We start from the raw sequence: 21,535 nt of genomic DNA, 5'->3' as shown, positions 1-21,535 counted from the left end.
GTGTTCAAGGCGACACAGGAAATTACACTAAAAGGTTTGAAGAGGAAATTAGTCCCTTTCAGCATGGATAGATAAAATGGATCACACAGTAGCAAAATTCAATTAAAATATGTATTCAAAAGACAAACTTTATTCATTTTTTCACCAAGTAAAACATGTCTGACTCCAGGTTTCATTAAGAGACTACACTCTTGGAAGATAAGCCTTTACTAGGTCAATGATGAAGGGCAGATGTAGACCTAAATTTTTTCAGAAAACAAAAATTCAGCAATTTATTGTCATTAAAGCAGCTTACACTGCTAATTCAGGATCTTTTAAATTCCTGATCCAGCACTGGAATAAAATTATTGAAATAGATGAGGAAAATTACGCACTGGATTATTACGCTCAGTGTCCAACGGTAACATTTTTAGAATTTACAGTTGCTAATCATGTAGTCTAGAAGTCTATATATGATAGAACTGAGATACTAATAATTACAGGTAATTGACTATAGTCTGCAGTGGTATTTTTTGGCAAGTGCCTATGAACACAACACCACTGAGGATTTTCTGCCTGCCGTAGTATGTGCACGCTCTATTTCCTAGAAACTCCCAGGCCTTTAAGATGTACCTGTTACTGTACAGATTTAGGACTTAGGCAAAGTTCTGGTGTTTTACTAGAGCCCTAAACATCACTAACAGCAATGTGTGTCAACCTGTTCTAGTTGAAGAGTTAAAGTAAGTCAACGGGTCACCTTGTGTTCCATGGAATGGGAGTGTACAGCTTCTTTTTAATTTCCAGTCACGATACGGATCACTCTTAGCTGTTCTGTGGGTGAGCAGCAGGCTGCAAGCCATAGCTTAATATTATGAAACGGCAAAGGGATGCATCTGTGGCCTGCGATGAGCAGAAGCGTCAGCAAAGAGAGAACACGGTCTGTACACTTTTTGGACTAAACACGAATGACAGAAAGGCTGATTGCAGCCTACCCCCATCACATACCAGAAAAGAATTAAATAACACTCAACCAAAAAATAATCACACCGCAACTCTTTCTTTCATGACAGTCTCCCAAAATTGCGCGTATTGTAATTTCTGGTTGGGATAGGTCTAGCAGCACTGCTTCCTTGGGCTGGGAGTTTCCTCGCAAGTACCTGTGGTACCGCTCTGACACCTCAGTTCTCCAACACGGAGTACTTCTCTCTTCCGAAGCGCCCCTCAAACATTTCTGTGGCAACACTCTGCTCGGTCATACCTTCCCGCCCGCTCTCGCACGCTGCTTCGCAAGTCCTAGCGCGGCTGCCCGCTCTTCCACGGCCTCTCCTCCGCCACCGCCCGCCGGCAAGCGGAGAAAGCTCCGGCGCCGCTGAGGAATCGCCTCAGGACCGCGGGCGGGCTACCGGCCTCGCCGTGACGTGAGGCGCGCGCGCCGAGGGGGTGGTGGTTGCCGCGCCCGCCCGCTCCTCGCCGGGGCGCTGGACGCATACTCGTCCCCGCCCCTTCCCCCGCATGCGCGGCGCGGCCCGCGGTTGCCGTGACATTGGGCGGGGCGGGGCCGGGGGGGCTGTGGGCGTGGCCGCGAGCGCGGCCCCTCGCAGCGCGGAAGAGAGAGCGGGGAGGTGGCGCGGCCCGGCCCGTCCCGTCCGCAGTGCCCGGCCGAGCGGGGAGGGAAGGAGGGAGGGAAGGAAGGAAGGAAGGAAGGAGCGAGGGGGAGGCGGCCCCGGCGACAGCGGGCCGGGCGCGGGCGGCCCTCAGCGGGGAGCGGCGGGGGAAGCCTCGGGGAGTCGCTGAGCCGCTGCGGGGATGAAGGACCGGCTGGCCGACTTGGCAGAGGTGAGGGTGAGGGAGCGGCGGGGAGGCTGCCGGGGAAGGGGGGCGGCGGCGGGCTGAGGCGAGGAGCGGGGCGGGAGGGGACAAAGGCGGGGGGGGGGGCGCGGGGGCCGCGCGGGCCGTTATCGCCGGCTGAGGTAACGGTCAGCGGCGGGAAGGTTGGCGTTCCGCCGCGGGAGGAGGCAGCGCCTCGGCCGCGTCCCCGGGGACGGGGCGGCCGCCGCGGGCTGTGGTGCGGCTGCCTTCTACGGGGAGGGGGCCGGCTTCCTCCCGAGAGCCGGGCAGGCGCGTCGGAGCCTGGGGATCTGGCAGCGGAGTTCCGAGCTTCTCCGGTTCTTGGAGATCGCCTTCCCCCGCGCCCTCCTGACCTCCAGCGCATTTCAGGCGTTAACGTGTTGAATGACAGATAAACCGGAGAATAATCCGCCCTGCCCGTGGGGTAGTGGGGTAGATGTATCTGCTCGGGAACTGTTTAACCAGTAATGCGTCAGTAAAGCTATCTGTAGATTTTATTTTCCGCGTGTTTACAAAATGGTAGCTGGTTATGTTTATAGGCTCTCTTCCTTTCCCTTAGTTGTGCTTTGAAAACAGTATCCTAAAAAATAAGGGAGAGTTGGAGGGAGGTACCATCGTGTCTGTCTTCAACAGGATATGGTTAAAATAAAAGGATATTCGGCTGCTTTTTTTTTTTTTTTTTTTTTCCTGAAAAGAAATGGAAATGGAGAACACACAGGAGTTCCTGTGATAGTTCTGGGACTCCACATATATATAGAAGTTGGTCTGTCTTGAGCTGCATACAGGTTTCGGGCTCGTTCATCTTAAAATTAAGTTCACGTCTTCTGGAACACAAAATGCATTTTGGAAGCTCCATCTCCAAGTGATGGAATTACCAGTCTCTTTGTCTTCTTCTCCAAAGGGATGAATTGGCATCCAAAAAGTTTTAGCACGATTAGATTACAGTATCTTTACCAGGAAAGATATTTTGGAGTCATGCCAAAGAAATGTGTAATTTCTTTCAGGTATACTTCTTCCCTTTTCCTGCTTCTAAATACATCCAGATTGTAGGAATACGTGCCAAATTTCAGTGATGGTGCACGCTTCCCGGAAAGAGGAAGCAGCAAACAGTAATCTGAATTTGCTTTTTAATTTATAATCATAAGCTTGTAGACATCATTCTGACTGACGGGAAGCAGCAGTGGTCTGTTGTATGGGTTTTTAATAAATAAATAAAACAAACCAAAACCAACTAACCAAAGCCTAACTCTCCCCTTAGATATTGTTAAAAGTTTTTAAAGCAACCGTATATAGGGGTTCTTAAGCCAGCTTCAGTATTTGACATCTGAAAACATTACTGTACTGCAACAAGCTACTTCTTTAACTGAAACGTTACTGCAGCAAGCTACTATATTAAACACAATGTTCAGTATTGCCGAAGTGCTTCATATGTTCATCAACGTAATTTTCACTGCCTGTAGAATTAATAAATAGCTTAGAGACTTAAACTTTTCTTCTAACTGGAAGAAAATATTTAAACATCACATGAAAGTAGAAGTTACTGAAGATCCAGTCTACATTTTATCGCTTAGAAGTGTGTAGTTGACTTGAAGTTTTGAAAAGTTGCATACCCAAGGGAGATGGCTTTTGTAAAACTTGATTTCCACAGGGAACTCATGGAAGTAGCAACTTCCACCTTACTTTTTATCTGAGGTATCAAAAAAGATCATGTTTTTAAGAAGTTATTTTCCTTTACTAACATAAATGCTTTGAAACAGTGATCCTTGATCACACGTGGATAAGATGGCTTTGAAAAGGACTAAACAATCTGAAGAAATAATGTATTAACATTTATTTGCCTGTTTTCTAAACTGTTTCAGTTTGTTTAGTGTCGTTCCATTGTATATTTGGCTAAATCATTAAGTGAAGGGTAGAGCATGTATGTTGTGGTTTTTAAACAGGTCTGGGCCTGCAAAGTCTTCAGGAATAACTATGCCTTGACTCTTTCCCTTAATGTAAGAATGTCATTGTGTATTGCTTTGTTTGTACCTTACATGTAAGTTCCATCCACCCCCCTTCCCCCAAATACCGAATGTAGTACACAAGTAGTTTAAAAGATCCTAGTACTTTTGCCAGTCTACACTGACTCATTTTAATGAAATATGCTATCCCCTTCAGCAGAAATGTTAACTTAAGTTTACATGTCCTCATTTGTGTCTTCCTGGATTTTATTTGACAGCAAGAAAACTATTTCGTCATTAAAAGTTGTAACTTGTTCCTAGGCTTCTCTTTATAAAGAAGAGGGAGAAATGTTACTTCTTAATGTTTGTGGTCCATTAACGTAAAACTCTCATAGCTTTTTTATATTTTTGTTAATACACAGTATTTAGGCAGTTAAACAGTGCTAAAATAGTTGCTGGAGAAAGGAATTGTTGAAGATGTGCAGATTTTATGGTCTTCAGATAATCTTGCTTCCTCTTATTTTCTAGCTAGAAAAAGTCTTGTGAAGTACGTGCTTTTTCAGAAGATAGTAGCCATAATTGTATTTGTCCACTTCTAGGGGATTATTTTAGTGTCATTTCTAAATTATTCTAAGCAGGCCAAAATGAACTTCTTTCAGCTGTTTGGATTGTTCTTTAATACAATTAATTGGACAGTTGGTCAAATCCCAGACTGCTTTTAGTTATTTTGAGCACAAATGAGTGTAAGATTAAAAGAAGAAAAAAAAGGTTCTCTGTGATCCAATACACTGCTTTCAGCAGTGGTTGATAGTAGATATTTAGGGAAGAAAAAAAAAAAAAAGACAGGGCAAGTACATAGCAATGATTGTGTAGAATATTCTCCTAGCCTTCAATGGTTTGCTGTTCACGGATACAAGTCCATCTTAAAATGACTTTAAAAGGGCTGTAGGATCTGTGTTCGAACACTCAGTTCAGCACATTTAGCTAGTGTCAGATATTAAAACCAGATGTTCTTTTAAAGGTCTGTTAATAAAACGCATTCAAACTTTTTTGTTATTGTTTTATATCATTTAAGAAGGAGGTAGGATGTAAACCTCTGCTTAAGCGTCATGGTTTAGATCTCAAGTTTGGGGTGCATTGTTCATATGGCTCAAAAATTACCATCTTGTTATGCTGAAATGGGTAAAGAGCTGGCCATTGAAATCCATTTTTCTTGCTTGATCAGTGAATAATTTTAAATACATGCTTTTTATATTTCTTTACTCTTGAGTGTTACTGAGGATATCTTAGACATAACCTTTGAAAAATACATTTCTATTTGATTGTAGTTTTTTAAAAAAAATAAAAAAAACAAAACCAATGACCTATAACTTGAGCAGAACTGCATTCACTTTTTGTAAACTATTTCTTGGGCATTCACTTAGTGCCCGCAAAACTGTTTAGGAATGAGTGAAGAACCACAAAGTCACAAAAGTTAAAATCAGTAGAATTGGGTAGTATGGAAAAAAAAATGCAAAAGGAACCTCTTCAGAAGAAGGAAAACAGTACTGAGTTCTTTTTTTCCCCGAGTTAAGCTCTTACATTAGTCTTTGTTCAAACATGGAATTTTCTGAAGATGAGCTATGTTTTCCATGATATAACAGCGTAAAGTAATTTCTTGTAGATGGTTACCATATGTTTTTTTTCTGGTTGTATGGTAATGCTACTAACCGCGTGTTAATGATTGACCTGCCAAAGCAGCATGACAGATCTCCTTGGCCTTCTGTAAGCCCTCATTGACTACACTGATATAAAAAAATTCCTGGTAACAATGATGCTGTAAGGAGAAACTGTAACACTCTGTAACCCACTCCTTGGGTCTGATTCATTGGGGTAGTGGTGGTCAGTTACTATCCTTGCAACCTGCCAGAGGAATATGTATTATCTGGACTGAGAAATAACTAAACATGAATAGAATTTCAAGGGCAAGTAATAGTCATGGGTTTAGGTCAAAAGTTGTTTTCAGTTTCAAAGGTCAATAATTAATGTGGTAAGATATCTCAAGCTAGACTTATTCCTGCAATTCTATAAGGCTTGGGAAATGTCAGAAGTTTCATAAACCATCACCATAGCTTCTACTTGGAGCTGAGAAATGCTGTTGTCTGAATAGCTGGATTCTGTCATACAAACCAACTTCTGAGGGAACTTGATATATTTTAGAAGTCTGTGAATGTTTATGGATTTGTATGGCCCAGACTTTCAGTCCCAAGGTCAAGGCATGAACTGCAAACAAGACTTCATTAGATTGCTCTTGGCGTTGACGTAGAACTTTTTATCAGTTTTTTGTGGTACTGCTTATACTGGTGAGGTAAGGTTTAGGAGAAACAATTATGTTTCTGCTAAACTTGATGATAAAAGTGAGTTCTTGGCTGAATTGTGTGCTTGTCAAAAGAAGAGGCATCACTGAAGTTGAAGAGAGTTAGCAAATAAGCTGTGTTTTAGGTAAGTGATGATTTAAGAACGTAGAGAACAGAGATTGACAAGTCATCGGGTGTCTCAAGTGCTGATATTCAAAGTAGGCTGTCCATAAATCCTTCAACAAATTGTAGACAGCAAATTGATCTATCAATGGTGTCATTGCAACCAAATGTGAAAGTGAAATAAATGTGGAACTGACTGCAGGGTGGATAATCATGATTGCTTCCTTCCAGCTTAGCATCTGCAAACAGGACTTCTGAATAAGATTTTTGTATCTTTCATTTCTTTAAGATTTAGTTGGGTGTTTAATGTCTTACTAAGATCTTCTGACCAAACTAAAAACTGACATGCTGAATCTCTTAGCTGAAACTATTTTCATTTTTAGTTCAATTAAGTAAATACAGGATGTGATTATAAACAAGTAGAAAAATTATTATTTATGCAGTAAATATAGGCAGAAGGTGTTCTTTTATGTCGTTAATGAAATTACATGTCTTTAAAGTGTAGCTCATTCTTAAATATTAACTAACTGGTAGCTGTATAGTATTGCAGTCTGTGCAATGGGTGGAAGTTGCACGACTTCATTCGGACACAGACTTCCTCGCTTACTTGTATTAAACAAGACTGTTCATTGATTACAATCTCTAAGGACAGATTCTCTAATAAGTTCTAGCAATCATCCTTTTGAAATAAGTAACTACAAAAAGTCTTTAATGACACACAGCACTATGAGTGATTGGAAGGTGGTCCAGGAAAGCAATAACATCTAAATTACTGTATTTCAGTTGGGACATTATGGCTTCCTGTGAGCATAAAGAAATATATTATTTCTGACAAACATATTGTCATAGGGCTTTATGAACTCCCTGAATTTGCAGAAAAGGAACTGTCACAAAGTATAAGTAATAACTTTTCTCAAAGATTCAGGGCTTGCTTAGATTTTGATGTGTAGATCTTCATTGAGTATAACCTTCTTTATTAGATAATAGCAGTGTTTGACACTGGATTAAATTGCAGAATTGTCGTGCAAATAATACGCATCTCGCCTAATGTAAGAAAACCAGTAACAAAGGGCTTACTGGATAAGATGATCAGGGTTTAGGAGCAGTAAGTGGGTGTTAGGAGATCAAAGGCAGAGGGGTTTGTAAGAAAAAAAGTGTCTTGGACTTGAAAATCCCTTAATGTTGCCCATCTTGTAGTTTGTTTTTTCTAACAGATAACCCATTGACTATATGGTAGAATAATATTTTGTTCTAACTTTGTTTCAGTGCAGTTCAAACAGTCTTTGCTCTACAGAGGGAACTAGAGAACATGGAAGCTGGAACTCTTTGCCTTTATATGATTCATGTTAATTCTCTCTTTTCCTCTGATAAAATTTGAATCTCAGTTCCTGTCAAGATCTGTATATTCTGCTGGCCTGGCTCTAGGGTTAGGGAGGTGTGACTCAGGGAACCTATTGGGCGGTGTGCCCTGGAGATCTGAGAGCCTGTCAACTTGAGCTTCTGCCTCCTTGGCTGCTATTCTAAGGGTTTATCCATTATGTAATGCATGTATAGTTTAGTGTAGCATAATTATGTCTAAATTAGTGTGCAATGACAGCCTTGAAAACACCCACGGGCACAACTAGTAAGCAGATGTTGATAGCTTTTTGTTCTAGCTTTCATTAGGTGTTTAGCTTATTACACCACAAGGCAGTCATCAGCACCCCTTTTAGTAATTCTTTGAGAGGGTTTGATGTACTGTCTCGGTAAATAGAATATTAATTTCAGTTCCTGTGGGACTCACTGTGGAAGTTTCTTTGTGCTGTGAGAGAACATTTATATGCAAAATTATATTTTAGTAATTTTTATGACAGGTAATGAAAAATGTTACGGACTGGTTCTGTCCTGAAGTTGTTTACAGAGGAGTACATGCCTTAGCATTCACAGTTTCGTGGTGGTCAGGTGACTTTCTTTGACCTCTCTGCTTATTTGGTTTTAGATTAGTCCTCATAAAAGGAAAACTTACTTTTTTGACTTTGCAGGCTATTGACAAAAATGGGTATGCAGTAGCAATGCGGAAGAAGTTGTAGTTGTTTCAGAACAGTATCCTGAGTTTTATTTCATAGATTCGTTTTGTTGTCTTTTACAGTGTAAAGGAAATGAAGATGGGGAGACAGTTATTGTTGAAAAAGACCACTTCATGGATGACTTTTTCCAACAGGTAAAGTTACAGTTTTCAACATGCGTTAAAGACTTACAGTTTTCTCTCCGTGCCTTTTAATTTCTGTAATTAGGTTTAACAGTTCATCTCCATACACACACACCCCAATATGCTTTGTAATGGTATGCCAAATCAAATGTTGTCAACACTTTGGCATGTGTATTTTGGGGTATTTTTTTGTCTTTACTGCATGGAAGTGTTTTTAACTCCCTGTCAACAAAGAATTTGATTACAGAATTTTAAAATCTTTTTTATTAAGAGTAGCAGCACTTAAGTTTTTGGACATACAGAATACATTTGCTATTAATAATACAATTTTTTCTTTAAAAAAAAAAATTCAGCCTGTTTAAATGTCAACATTTCTGCTGGGATTTGTCAGATACATACAAATGTTGCAATTAAATACTTTACCATTTTTATTACCAAAGATTCTTTTTTTTTTTTTTAAATCTTTGCCCTGAATTATTCTAACATTTTTATTGCCATATTTCTCTTCCTCTAGGTTGAGGAACTTAGAAATAATATAGCAAAAATAGCACAAAATGTGGAAGAAGTAAAGAAGCAGCACAGCATTATCCTGTCAGCACCAAATCCTGAAGGAAGTGAGTATCACTTTTTTTAGATTTCATATATGTGTGGATAGATATTCTGAAATAAATTTTGTTTGTTTGTTTTAGCTATCTATAGGGATAGAACTTCAGGTGTTCAGAATGCAGAATGTAACACAATTCATTTATTTAAGTATTTCCATATTCAATATTGAATTAATATTTTCATTTGCTTATTTTTTACCTTTTTTTAAGTCTCATTTGAATAAATACATTTTCAGAATATTTGTTGCATCATCCAAACCTTTGCTAGACCAAAACTCAGCTTAATATGGTACCTTGAAATTGACTGTGTCTTCAGAAACTTAGAGGCTACTTGTATTTCTTCTAATTTGTGAAAATGGTGAAGTTGTCAACAGAAGCTCATATGGTAGAGCCATCATCTTCTCTTTATTCCTCAGTAGGGGCAAGATTGTGTCTAAAACTACCACTACAGCCAGCTGCTTCAGCAGTAGTAAGAGTTCCATGCTGGAGCCCTATTTTTAGAGGCTGTAACCCCAAAACTTGAAAGTAAAGATGTGCTTTCTGAACAGAGAACTCAAAAGTTTAGGGACTTGCCCAGAAACATGGAACCTTCCCTGTTCTCAACACTCCTTAATAGAGGCATGCCTGGGTTTGTGGGCAGGGTTTAAAGAAAAGGGAAGAAAAGATGCTGAGGTATTTTTGTGGAAGTTGCAATGCTATCTTAACATTTATCATCTTGCTGATGAAAACTGAACTTTGGGTGTTAGTTTTTCTTTTCCCCCTATTTTCTTTGTTTATAGGTGGGCATATGTTTGTATTCTTACAAATGATTTTGCAGACTGCTTTTTATCTTAACAACCATATACAGTCAATAAATCTCAGATTTAACAAGGGTTCATCTGGATGTTTAGAATCTGTGGTCTCAGCTCATTGGATTGTGTTTGTGTTAGAAATTGCACTCAATAATGCATCTGAATTGTATAGGAACATGACATTGCTTCTAAGTAACATATGGTTTTGTGAATCTAGTGCCTTCAGTAAACCCAGTAATGGAGATCTAGTTAAATTCTTCATGAATGCTCTGTATAGTGTTCTTCAAAAAAATATAGGTAGTGCATGGTACAGTTGTTAATAAGGGTAAAAGCAATGAGTCCATGGTAAACAGAACTAAAAAAATGTGAGATAAATCTGTATTTTCACTTGATAGACTTTGGTGAATTTTCATTTTGACCAGCAAGTGATTATTACCCTGAAAGTGTTATATTAAAAAACAAAAAAAAAAAAAAAAAACCAAAAAAAAAAGTGGAATATTCTGTCACTTGGTTTAGTTGGTGATTTGGTAGTAACATTTCCCAAGTGTAAGGACCTGTCATAAGAAGCAGGAATCTGATAGTATGGTGTTATAAAAATAATACAATACTTAAAGTACTTAGGAGTATAATAAGCTGCTTCTCTCCATGGTTGCTCTGAATACAATTATGAGATTGCAAGGTAGAGTTGTAGATGGTTGCTGGCCTACTATTATCAATCATTAACAGTTCTAAAAAAAAAAAAAAAAAAATCTTTTTCCTTTTTTTTTGAAGGAACAAAGGAAGAACTTGAAGAACTAAATGAGGAAATAAAGAAGATTGCTAATAAAATCCGAGCCAGGTTAAAGGGTAAGTTGTGGGGAGAAATAAAGCTACTGTCGCTTGTAACAATTCAGGATGGTAGCAGTGTTACAAACTTAATGCATTGCAGCTGAACTTCTAAACTTTAAAAGCTGCATTATATAAGCATAAATTGTATTGTACAGCTCTTATTAAAAATAAAAAAAAAGAGAGAGAGAACCACCTCCCTGCCAACTAGTGTGGAGCCCATGTCAGTAACAGTATCGTCCTCTATTCCTCCTTGCCAAGCTTCACCGCTCATAAATATCAGGTCTCAGCACAGCCTAGTTTGTGGGACAGGACAAAGAGCTTGCTTGCTTTCAGAAATAACCTAGAAAATTACAATGCAAAGTAACTTCTCTGTGTAGAAATGTATTCTGCAACTGAAATGCTGGGTTTTGGTCATGATGTTTTGGAAAAAAATAAACTTTAACTTCAAAAAGGCAGTCTCCATGGAGTAAATGTCTACATAGGGAATTGCTCTAGAGCACCTATTGTATTTTAAATTCAGACTAGCTAATTTTCCTGCGGCTTTCCCCTGTGAGTATGTCTTAATTGCATAGCATAGGTTTGGAAATATATTGAGTGTTTTAATGTTACTATATTACAATTGCCATATGCTGTTGTCCTTCCATAAACACTGGGGTATGGTGTTTATTGTTTAAATTGTAAGAGCAGCCCATTTTTTTATACCTTTTGAACTTTCTCCAGAGTAATAGACAGTAGTAGTATGACTCTCTTAAGAGTATTGAAGTAGTTACTGTGTTTTAAGATCTGTACCAATTACCAAAATTATTTTAAATTTATATATATTATTCTCTCTACATATAACTGCCACCTTCTTCCTTCCCCTGAACTGTTAAACATGTCTATGGGGAGCTTGTCCATGAAAAAAGTAATAATTAATAGTATTTACAAAATAACTGAGCTACACTTAAATAATTATACTGAATGTTGACTCATAATGTGCTTGTTTTGTTCTTAGCTATTGAACAAAGTTTTGATCAGGGCGAAAACGCTAATCGGACATCAGTGGACCTCAGGATAAGAAAAACACAGGTATGATTGCTTCAGTTTGAAGAAAATAAAAGGATTCTAGTAAATCAGAGAATGAGTTTCACTTTTCTGAAATAGCTTCAGAGCTTCATGTTCTGTTTTCTTGGAATGTAAATATCACTTTCAGTTGTTGTGCAGTAGTATTTACTGTATCAAAAAAAAAATAAACGTTTTTGTTCCACATTTTTAAATCCTCAAAAAACAGCACTCTGTATTAGCTCACAAGTTTGTGGAGGTCATGACGGAATACAACGAGACCCAAACTCTTTTTCGAGAACGCAGCAAAGGTCGGATACAGAGACAATTAGAGATAAGTAAGTGACCTGAATACACTTTTATTAAAAAGATGAATTGTGTTGTTAGTACCTCCCTTGTTTCTTATTTCTTAAAGATGGTACAAAGCGTCGTACATCTTGAAGCATGTGAGGGGAAAAAAACAATTTTCTTGTATGGCATAAACTCTTTGATACTACTCTTCAGAACAGCTGTAAAGAAAATAGAGAAAACTCACTAAATACTTTCTTTTATATTGAAAATTATTAAAGAAAATAACCTTTTAGCTTTGTTTAATTTATTTCCAATGTTGCAACTTGAAATGAAACATTAAGAAAAGCTGCGTTCTGAAGATAGCAAGTGTTACTAGAAAGCATTCCAAAATTAACATGCTAAACAGGACAATTTCTCTTTTTATGCTATTCTATTTTTCTCAAGAAGAACATTTGTTAAATTCAGCTGGCCTAAAATCAGTGCTGCCATTATATGTACCCTAATCATTTGTTGACTGACTCACATTTGACTTATTTCATCACTGATTATTATGAGGAGTATTCAAAAGGTATGCGACTCTACTCTGAACTACAGCATCTACCTTGGAAAGTGTCTTAAAAAAAAAACCAAACAAACAAACCATAACATCTTGTACCTAAAATTAGCCTTTTTGAGTATCTCCTGTAAAAGCAAATACATACATTGCTGAAATAGGAAATGCAAACAGAAAAGTTGGCAAATTATAAGAAGACTTTGCTTTTCATGGACTTCTCAAATTTTTCATTAGCCTCTCGTGCTAATGGTTCAATTCAACATTTCAGTACAGTTTATCACGCAAGTTAGATTCTTCTTTACCTGTATGTTTGAGGAGAAGGGACCCTAACACCTTAGGACATGGTTCTTCTAAGTTCATCTTGTTATGGCCCAATTAGAGCCTTCTGCTTTCCCTCAGCACTAAAAATTTTAAAGCAGGTTTTACAGCATTCTTGGGTATTAACGTCAGAAAGTAGTATTCAGACTAACTCTTATCTGATAGGACTGAATTATATAAGTTATTACAGATATTCAACTTGTTTTACAAGGGAAGAACAGGGATTTGATATGTAAATTTTAAAATTATAATACAAATCACTTGAAGGTGTTGTGTAACTCGAAACGCTTCAATTTGTCATACCAGTGTGATTGATAGCATTCAGTTTGCTTAAACATGCAGTAATAAACTACATCAATTGTTAGATGTATTATGAAAAGTAGAAGTGAAGGTACACTATGGGTGATTGTCTTCTCTATGTAAAATATGAATGTAATCCTGTGTTGATAAAATCAAATTTACATAAAGATTTTATTGGCCACACAGTGGTGGGGAGTGAGTAAATTAGGCACCAATGTGACATAATTGAATAGGTAAATATTGAATGTTCTATAAATACTCTGTATCTCAAGTTCTTCCTTCTGAAGAACACTCCACTTAACAAGGTTCATATGTACATTGTAAATGTTTCTGATCAAACTCTTCAATTTGACCAAAAAAACCTCCCACCAACCAGGAATTCTTCGTCGTAGCTTTGAGTCTACGTTTGTTTTCTATTACTTGATATTTTCTGGGTTTTTTCATGTGCAAAATAGCACTTGGTAATGACTAAACACCACATTGTTTTATCCTTAAAAATACTCAATACGAGATTTTTCTTTGAATTGTCATCCTTCTGGTATGGTAAAATTTTATGTTCAATAATGAACTGGTGATGTTATATGAAGTACTGTTATTTTTATCCTAGCTGGAAAGACCACCACTGATGAGGAACTGGAAGAAATGTTAGAGAGTGGTAATCCTTCAATTTTCACTTCTGATGTATGTATTTCTGGTCCAGTTATGTATGTCTCCTGTTCTGCTGCTTCTGCTATTTAGAAGTGTGTCAGCACCTACTTATTTATGTCCATATATTTTTTCGTTCTCCCAAAGATTATATCAGACTCTCAAATAACTAGGCAAGCTCTGAATGAAATTGAGTCACGTCACAAGGATATTATGAAACTGGAGTCTAGCATACGGGAACTACATGAAATGTTTATGGACATGGCAATGTTTGTTGAGACTCAGGTAAATGAACCAATTCAAACACATTTATGTAAGTGGGGTCTTTTTTCCCCCAGTCTTCCTCTTTGAATATGCAGAAACAATTGCTTATGTTCAGGTAATACAGACTTACAGTGGGTTTTGACTGTGATTAGAAAGTATGTAAGTTAATCACTAAAGGGTTTTTGTTTTGTTTTAGGCAAACTTACAATCTAGATGTACTCGTAGTATATGCTATGAATAACTAAGCATAGACTTTCTTTTGAGTTGGTATACTTGATATTTTTTTCAACATGCTTATATTGCAATATGCTTGAACATTTTGTGCGTGTTTAAGTAAGAGCAACTCTTTCTTGGAACGTTGGCTAATATCTTGGGAATTTAGGATTTTCACAGACATGGTAACGGACTACTGCGGTAGAATAAAATGTGCATTAGCAAGGATGTATGCAACTTGCACATAATACAAAGGTATGATTACTGTTATAACTAACGTGAGTGTAAAGGGATTGACAAGTCATTCAAGTTGTCTCATATTCATAAGCTTTGTCTTGACATGTATATAAGTTCATTCTATTTGTAGTCTTTACATACCAATTCTCTAACAAAAATATTTTTAACTTCTGTTCTTAAAATTCTTTGACTTATGCAGGAAAGTGAAAAGAATAATGTTCAGGAGAGAAACTTTCCTGAAAAGGACTTTTTTTTTTTTTTTAGTTGGGTTTTGTTCTAGAAGTCCTGTGTTGCTCTGTTATTAAATATATAGCCAAGGCAAATTGGTAGCAGTTTTCTTTTGAATTAGAAATGAACAAAAGTTACTTGTGCATCATTCTTTAATGCTTTGCTGTTTACTGCTGCTGATTATTTCTTCTGATGGACAGAAACACAGGTAATAGACTTACTGTAATTTTTCACCAATCCTCCATTTCATTACCAAATTTCATTCTTCATAATTAATTTGAGTTTGTTATGTATTGACATTCTAAACCCTCAATTCTTAGGAACTTTTGAACTTGCTATTATATGTGTGCGTTTTCTTAGGCAACTGTTGAACCTTGTGTCAAAATAGTCAATATCCTTTCTCACTTCCAGGCACATCAGGGATTTCCAATCTCTTTAGTATGTCAGTTTTAGTTTGGCTGTTAAAACATACCTCACGTTCAGAGGTATGTTTTCAGGTGTTCAGTATTTGTTCCTGCAAAAGGGAGAAATATCCCTGCCTTCCCCATGAATGTTCCTTGTTTGGTTAGAACTTTGAGCTTTTGCTTCTCATTCCCTTTTCCTTTACATGTCAAAGCAGAAAAAATGTCAGCCACTAATATGTACATTATTCACTTGTTTAAAATAATTGTTGATGTTCTCTAGCCTTTCTTCTCTTAAGTTCATCAACCAATCATCCGTGCATTCCAGTAACAAATTTTTTTTTTTCAAAATTTCATTTTAAGGGTGAAATGATCAACAACATAGAAAAGAACGTGATGAATGCATCAGATTACGTGGAACATGCAAAAGAAGAGACAAAAAAGGCAGTTAAATATCAAAGTAAAGCACGAAGGGTATGCTATCTTTCTGTAATTGTGCTAGTCAGTATATTAACTTAGCACAGTATGAAGCGACCATCAATTTCAGTTGATTGTTATTGTATTCAGTCCATCAAGGTAGAATTAATATATGCGTTTTACTTTCTTGTAGTTGTGATAATTAAAATTGGAATAGAAAACATTGTTATAAATCAGTATGTGACAGAGGAAGATTTACCACAGGATTTTACAACCAACCAACCCCCCCCCCATAATCTGGAGGAAATCGGAACATTTCCAATGTGGATTAATTTGTTATAGTTAATATTAAAAATTGCTATTACCAGTAGAGAACAAGAGAAACATCTTGTACTACAAAAACAGATAAGCAATTAATGCACAGCTAAACCTATGTTCACAATTTTCCACTTAAAAACCTGTCATTACAAAGTGTAAAAACCCAAAAAGAAGAATTACTATATTATGCTAGTACATAAATTCACAAGTTCTTACCAACTACCATGATACCTTAAATTATTCAGAGTCTAAATAATCTTAAAGGGTTTTGGATCTTTATCACTGGTAAACTTACCTGGATTCATAGCTATAAAATCACCATGTTAGCAAGAAAAATAAAATTACTAGTTTTGCTGAAGCACACTTACTTTTTTAGAATTTCATCTGTAATTATTCTTTTCACAGATAACTACTTTTGTAAAAGTAATAGATTAGGGGGATCTTCCCTCTGGAAAGCATGTGCCATTAAACCATGACACTCAATTTTGTGGAGGAGTTGAGTTCAAAGTAACGTTCAGGCATTTTCCATTGGCGTGGAAACTTGTTTTGTGTTTCAGTATCTTTCTTCCCATCAGAAAGCCAAATAATGTACTCTGAAATCAAACTACTAAGTAATTTATTTTTATATTTTGTAACGGTATGATTGCAGATTGAATGAAGTGTTCCTCTGACGTTATAATTTCCCTTTTTGAGATGCAGTGCAATTTTTTGAGGCTTTTTATGGCGAGTTGGATTTGAGGGAATAATATATCTTTACATAGATAGACAGATATCTACATATAGATAACACGCTTGTTAAGTTTTAAAAAAAACTAAGAAATGTCAAAAGAACCCACTTAATGTATTTGTAAATGGTGGTTTTCTCATCTTTGATAACTATATAGGTATTAATCACACTAGTTTACCTGTAAACACTGTTTAAAAATGTTTATTCATATGCAAGCAAGAGTATACAGATAAATTTATCTCAATTTGAGAATACTGCAGGCTTCAATAAAAATGAGTGTGGATCTAAAAACTGACTATATTAAATACTGAAAATAAATTCAAGTCTTAATGTGCTTTATGTTAAAATAATAATACCTTGTTTTTTGACAGAAAATGTGGATAATTATCATTGTGTCATTGGTGTTGATAACCATAATTGGTCTAATTATTGGTTTGTCTGTTGGTATTCGGTGATGCTTGGATAACCTCAGCATTCATGACTTCCTGCCAGTGTGGCAGTAAGTAACTAATCAACTAATTTTGCTCTTGTTTTGCGCTGGTAACTTGTATTGTTCTACTAACCCTTAATATCTGTACAGGTAGTATTGGAGGGGGTAGGCTTGAGATGCTTTGGTGGATCTTCTCCCTCTTTCTCTCTGCATGCTATAAAAGTGCTAGGCATGTGAATATTGCAAACTGACATCTAGTGGTAAGCTGCTAAGTTTACAGACTGCAATCATGACATAAAACTCAAATGCAGAAGGAAATGAGACCAAAAGATCCAATTATTGTTTTGTGGTCCTTTGAAAATTTTTTTTATGCTGAAAGTTCACATCAGCCAACAGTCTGCACTGAGATGTGAAATACTAGTTACACCTGGAACTTTATCAAATGGGTTTTCTATGGTTTTTCATAGAAGCAGATGTCTACAGCCATGAAGTTGGCTATTACTCCTTGCAGAACATCTTAAAATTTCTTACTTTGAAGCTCTTTATTAATGCTAGACTAAATGAAACAGTGGGAAATAACAATGTGTTTGTAAAAGAAAGGCTGCAAAGATTCCAACTGGAATTTAGGACATAAATTTGAGAATTCTTGCAATGTTCAGATTTTCGCTGTACTAACCTGCCATTTCTTGTCAAGATAACACCTAGCCAGGCGAAGTAGAAAATAGCGGTTAACTCTTCTGAGTCCAATAGAATCTCAACTTTTATATGTAGTATCTTCAAACTATATATGAAGTGCTATGAGTAGAATGTCATTTCAGACAGCTAATCAGGAATTCGGTTTTCCGTACTAACACTCCTTTAATATTGAAATTTTTAGTTTTGATGTTACAATTTCTTCTCAGCTTTGGTTTATGGCCAGATAACAGGATTTACTGTATCATTGCTTATAGTCAGAAATACCTGACCTAATGTATGTCGGGCTTTGATGCATTTACATAGAACCCATCTCTCCCCCTCCTCTCCCCCTGCCTTGCAGCTTTTCTGAGCTATTACCTGCACAGTGTTTTTACTGATGTTTTGTTGCATTCCACTAAGTGTACAGTTGTAAAGGTTTGAGCAGGCTACAAATATTTATCCAAGGAGGATGGCAGTAAGCAATGTTACTGTACTTAGACTTGACCTTGATAAGTAAATGTTCACTATTGCATCTGTTTCTGTATGTAGTTATATTTACGGAAGCTGGATATGAGTAATAACAATTATTCTGTGAAGTAAAATACAAAAATTTTATACAGATAGCTCTATCTTGTAACTATGGTTACATGTATGTTAGAAAAGAAAGACTAGCAACAGGAAATAGCAGTAAGTCGTCTTCAGAAAAAAACCCCACTCAGATTAGGTGTCAGTATTATTAATTTTCTGTGGCTATGCATGTATTTAAACAGTTCTGTATCTGACAAGGTATTTCAATCTCAACTTTTCTCTTCTTTTTTGCAGAAATTGATGTTCATAATTATATGTGTAACTGTATTGCTTCTGATACTTGGAATTATCCTAGCAACAACACTATCATAGCAAGCACATTCCAAGAGTTACAAACCTTCAGAAACTCCAAAATACATCTTCAGTAAAACCAAACCTTTTTTAATAAATGATGCCTTACACTGTTCCATGATGATGACCTACCACTAATGGTTAAAAATGACAACAAAATCGCTCTTAATGTTTACTCATAAATGAAGATAAGAATGTATTAGGATATGAATGGATTTTCATCATAAACTATACATTTGTAAGACTGAAACTTGCTTTTAATTGTTTTGAACTAAAGTAACTTAGGATTTTTTTTCATATCTCAGTGTTACAAACAGTTTAAATAGGGAGTTGAGAGACTATTGAGTTTTGACTGTTTGGCTTTTTTACTATTGCTAATATAATTCTAATCATGAATTTTAGTACCTTACCAGTGCTGCTTTTGTTAGCACTCTTGTGAACTTTTCTGAGATGTAGGCTTGTCTTTAAGTGTATTAATTATTTAGTCACTGTAACCTATCTAAGCTTTATACTTAAAATTCTTTTCTCCAACAAATGCTAAAATATTTTATCCTGAAAAGACTACTTATTTAACTGTCTGCCTATTGCATTACACTTGAGAAGGAAAAAAAAAAAAGGTTTTTTTACTCTTTCCAGGTTGGTTGTGGGTTTGGTTTTTGTTGTTTGTTTGTGGTTTTTTTTCCTTTCAATATGACTAAGGTTAATTGCTTTAAATATTTCCTTGCTTTTCTAATAAAAAGTTAGTTGCAACATTTCTGGTAAAAGAATGCAGTGATGAAGCACACCAAATTTGAACCTCTGCAGATAATTTTACAACTAATCCTCGTGCAAAGGAAACTGATGGATGAGCTTAGCCTTATTGTTCGTATGAATATGGCAAAAAAATCACACTTTTTTTCTGTATGAAGCCAAGTCAAGATTTCTTATTCAGAAGCTTGCTAATGTTGATGTGTGAATATAGCACATAGGGATAAACTCCCTCAGGAAAGTCTGAAACATAATACAAACTAAGACACTGATTTGTTATGAAATTTTTGTTATATAACATATATGAAGTGTTTTAGTATATGCGTACTGGTTGTAATGCTAGCTTGCAAGACTTGAAAGCTTGAAAGACTTCCAATGTAACCAAATAACTTCATTTAATGTTACAGGTTATTTTTGTATTTTGTGTGTAAAATATTTGTAACTTGAATTTTTGACTTCTCATTTTTTTAAGATATCTATGTAGATATGTAGATATATTTACACTGTAAGAGAATTGGAGGAAAGTATAATGTGTGCCTTTTTAAACACAGTCTAAAACTACACTTGTCAATGTTTCCAAACATTCAGCTATAATGTTAACTGCAATAACTCGGTTCTAAAAGGTTACAATCCTTAAACTTAACGTTTTGTTGAAAGTGTCCGAGATCGAAGTTACTCAGTAAACTATAATTCAGTCTGACTTAATGAAATTCTGCAAAGTTTACAATTTATATTGTATGTATGACTATTCTTGCTTTGCTGTCCAAATATACTGTGAATGTGCTGGAGCTATTCAGATGTCAAACATGTTTAAAAAAGAAAAAAATATTATTATTGGGGTTTTGCAAGTCAGCCATAAAGAAGTCTTCATTCAGCTTCATTAATGAACAAATTTCTTTACCTCTAAGTCCAGAACACTCACCGATGTTTGTGAGGAAGTTTACATGCAAAGTAAGGAAAGATTGGCTGCCTTAGTACTCGTTTTAGGTAAAATATATTTTTATTCTATAGTTTTCTAGATTTTTATCAGTAAATATTATTTATACAGATACACAAATTAGATTGGGGGGGAAAAATCAGTTCTTCTGTTTAACAGCTGGTTACCTGAAATGACCCCCAAAATCCCATCATGTTGATTTTTTTTTTTAATTTATAATGCAATAATCTGCCCATAGACATCAGAAATTTGAATAGGCCACTCCATACTTTTACTTGTTATATAGCTGCCTCAATGAGTTTGTTTTAAAACAAAACAAAACTTGTTTTTCACGTGAACTTCTTTGTTAATATTGGAGGGGAGTAAATCTCTAACCTATGCACTAATAAATTTATCTAAGCAAGTATCTTGTGGCTACTATTTTTGTATTCATGATGTTATTGTGACCTTTGTGAATATTTCCAGTAAGTGTTTGAATAAGGCTGGTATGTTTTTGCAACGACTTATGTCAAACAACCGATACCTAGGTCTTAGAGTAAAGGTAACATATTTCCTGAAACGTTTTACCAAAAAAGGTGTAGAGGTGATCAAAGTAGGTGTAGCGATAATTATGAAGATGTTAATGGGATTTATTAATTTAAACTATGCACATGGAATTTTGCTTTAATATTAAACTTGAAAAATATGGGAGTTATTTATCTGAATAAAGCTATTCATGTATTGTCAAAAATTCCTCATAAAAGTGCATCTTTCACAGTGCAGAATTAAAATAACTTTCTCTTACCTGCCTACGCCAGAATTGGAAGTTCTGGAATGGATTCGGGGTTCTGATGTACAGGTGGTAACCGGAGTCACTCCCCCTGTGCCGATGTTCAAACGTAGTTTAGATTGCCACCCTGGCAGCTTTTTGCTGGCATGGCACCGAGTGGTGTTATCCGAGTGGTGTTATCCCACTGGTGATGCTGATCTCCAGCAGCAGTGGTGAGCAGGAGCAAGCAGCCTGCTCGGAGCTGACAGCCGTGGTGGCCGCAAGGAATGGGACCGGTGGGGAGGAACGGCAAGCACCTGCACTGGGCAGCACAGGGACTGGTGCTCGTCTCCTGGTGCCTCTTCTCCCTCCTCTTCCTCCTCCTCATATCGCCTGTTGAGGTACATGAGCCTTTCAGGTGGTCAAGTGCTCTAGCAAATGCAATGCAGGTGTCAGTATGGTAGTGTATAAGGGGAAAGGTTCGTTGTGCTCATCCTTTCATGTAGGGGCTTTTTTGGAGACATTTTG

At 36.6% G+C, this 21,535-nt stretch overlaps 1 protein-coding gene across 3 annotated transcripts; it reads left to right on the top strand.

The window, feature by feature from the left end:
- Window positions 1-1,548: 1,548 nt before the first annotated feature.
- Window positions 1,549-20,665, top strand: STX2 (syntaxin 2). Of its 3 annotated transcripts, XM_049805625.1 has the most exons (11): window positions 1,550-1,815; window positions 8,355-8,426; window positions 8,929-9,028; window positions 10,582-10,656; window positions 11,633-11,706; window positions 11,909-12,017; window positions 13,749-13,822; window positions 13,934-14,071; window positions 15,493-15,603; window positions 16,963-17,090; window positions 18,519-18,618. In XM_049805625.1, exons 1-10 carry the CDS (start codon window positions 1,786-1,788, stop codon window positions 17,044-17,046), a joined length of 867 nt encoding a protein of 288 aa, XP_049661582.1. In that variant the 5' UTR covers window positions 1,550-1,785; the 3' UTR covers window positions 17,047-17,090; window positions 18,519-18,618. The 3 variants fall into 3 exon arrangements, 2 of the variants coding, with proteins under 2 accessions (XP_049661582.1, XP_049661583.1); XM_049805626.1 differs by lacking the exon at window positions 16,963-17,090 and having other exon boundaries at window positions 1,551-1,815; window positions 18,519-20,665; XR_007506710.1 differs by lacking the exons at window positions 16,963-17,090; window positions 18,519-18,618 and having other exon boundaries at window positions 1,549-1,815; window positions 13,934-14,936; window positions 15,493-15,604.
- Window positions 20,666-21,535: the final 870 nt, after the last annotated feature.

This window comes from Accipiter gentilis, chromosome 7 (genome assembly GCF_929443795.1).
Source record: "Accipiter gentilis chromosome 7, bAccGen1.1, whole genome shotgun sequence".
NCBI classification, from domain to species: Eukaryota; Metazoa; Chordata; class Aves; order Accipitriformes; family Accipitridae; genus Astur; species Astur gentilis.
The sequence above is the reverse complement of the archived record's forward strand: the minus strand, read 5'-3'. Positions and strand labels throughout refer to the sequence as shown.

Coding starts and splice junctions, on each gene's coding strand:
- STX2 (XM_049805625.1), top strand. CDS start 1,786: ATGAAGGACCGGCTGGCCGACTTGGCAGAG. Junction 8,427..8,928: donor TGGATGACTTTTTCCAACAG/GTAAAGTTACAG, acceptor CTCTTCCTCTAG/GTTGAGGAACTTAGAAATAA. Junction 14,072..15,492: donor CAATGTTTGTTGAGACTCAG/GTAAATGAACCA, acceptor TTTCATTTTAAG/GGTGAAATGATCAACAACAT.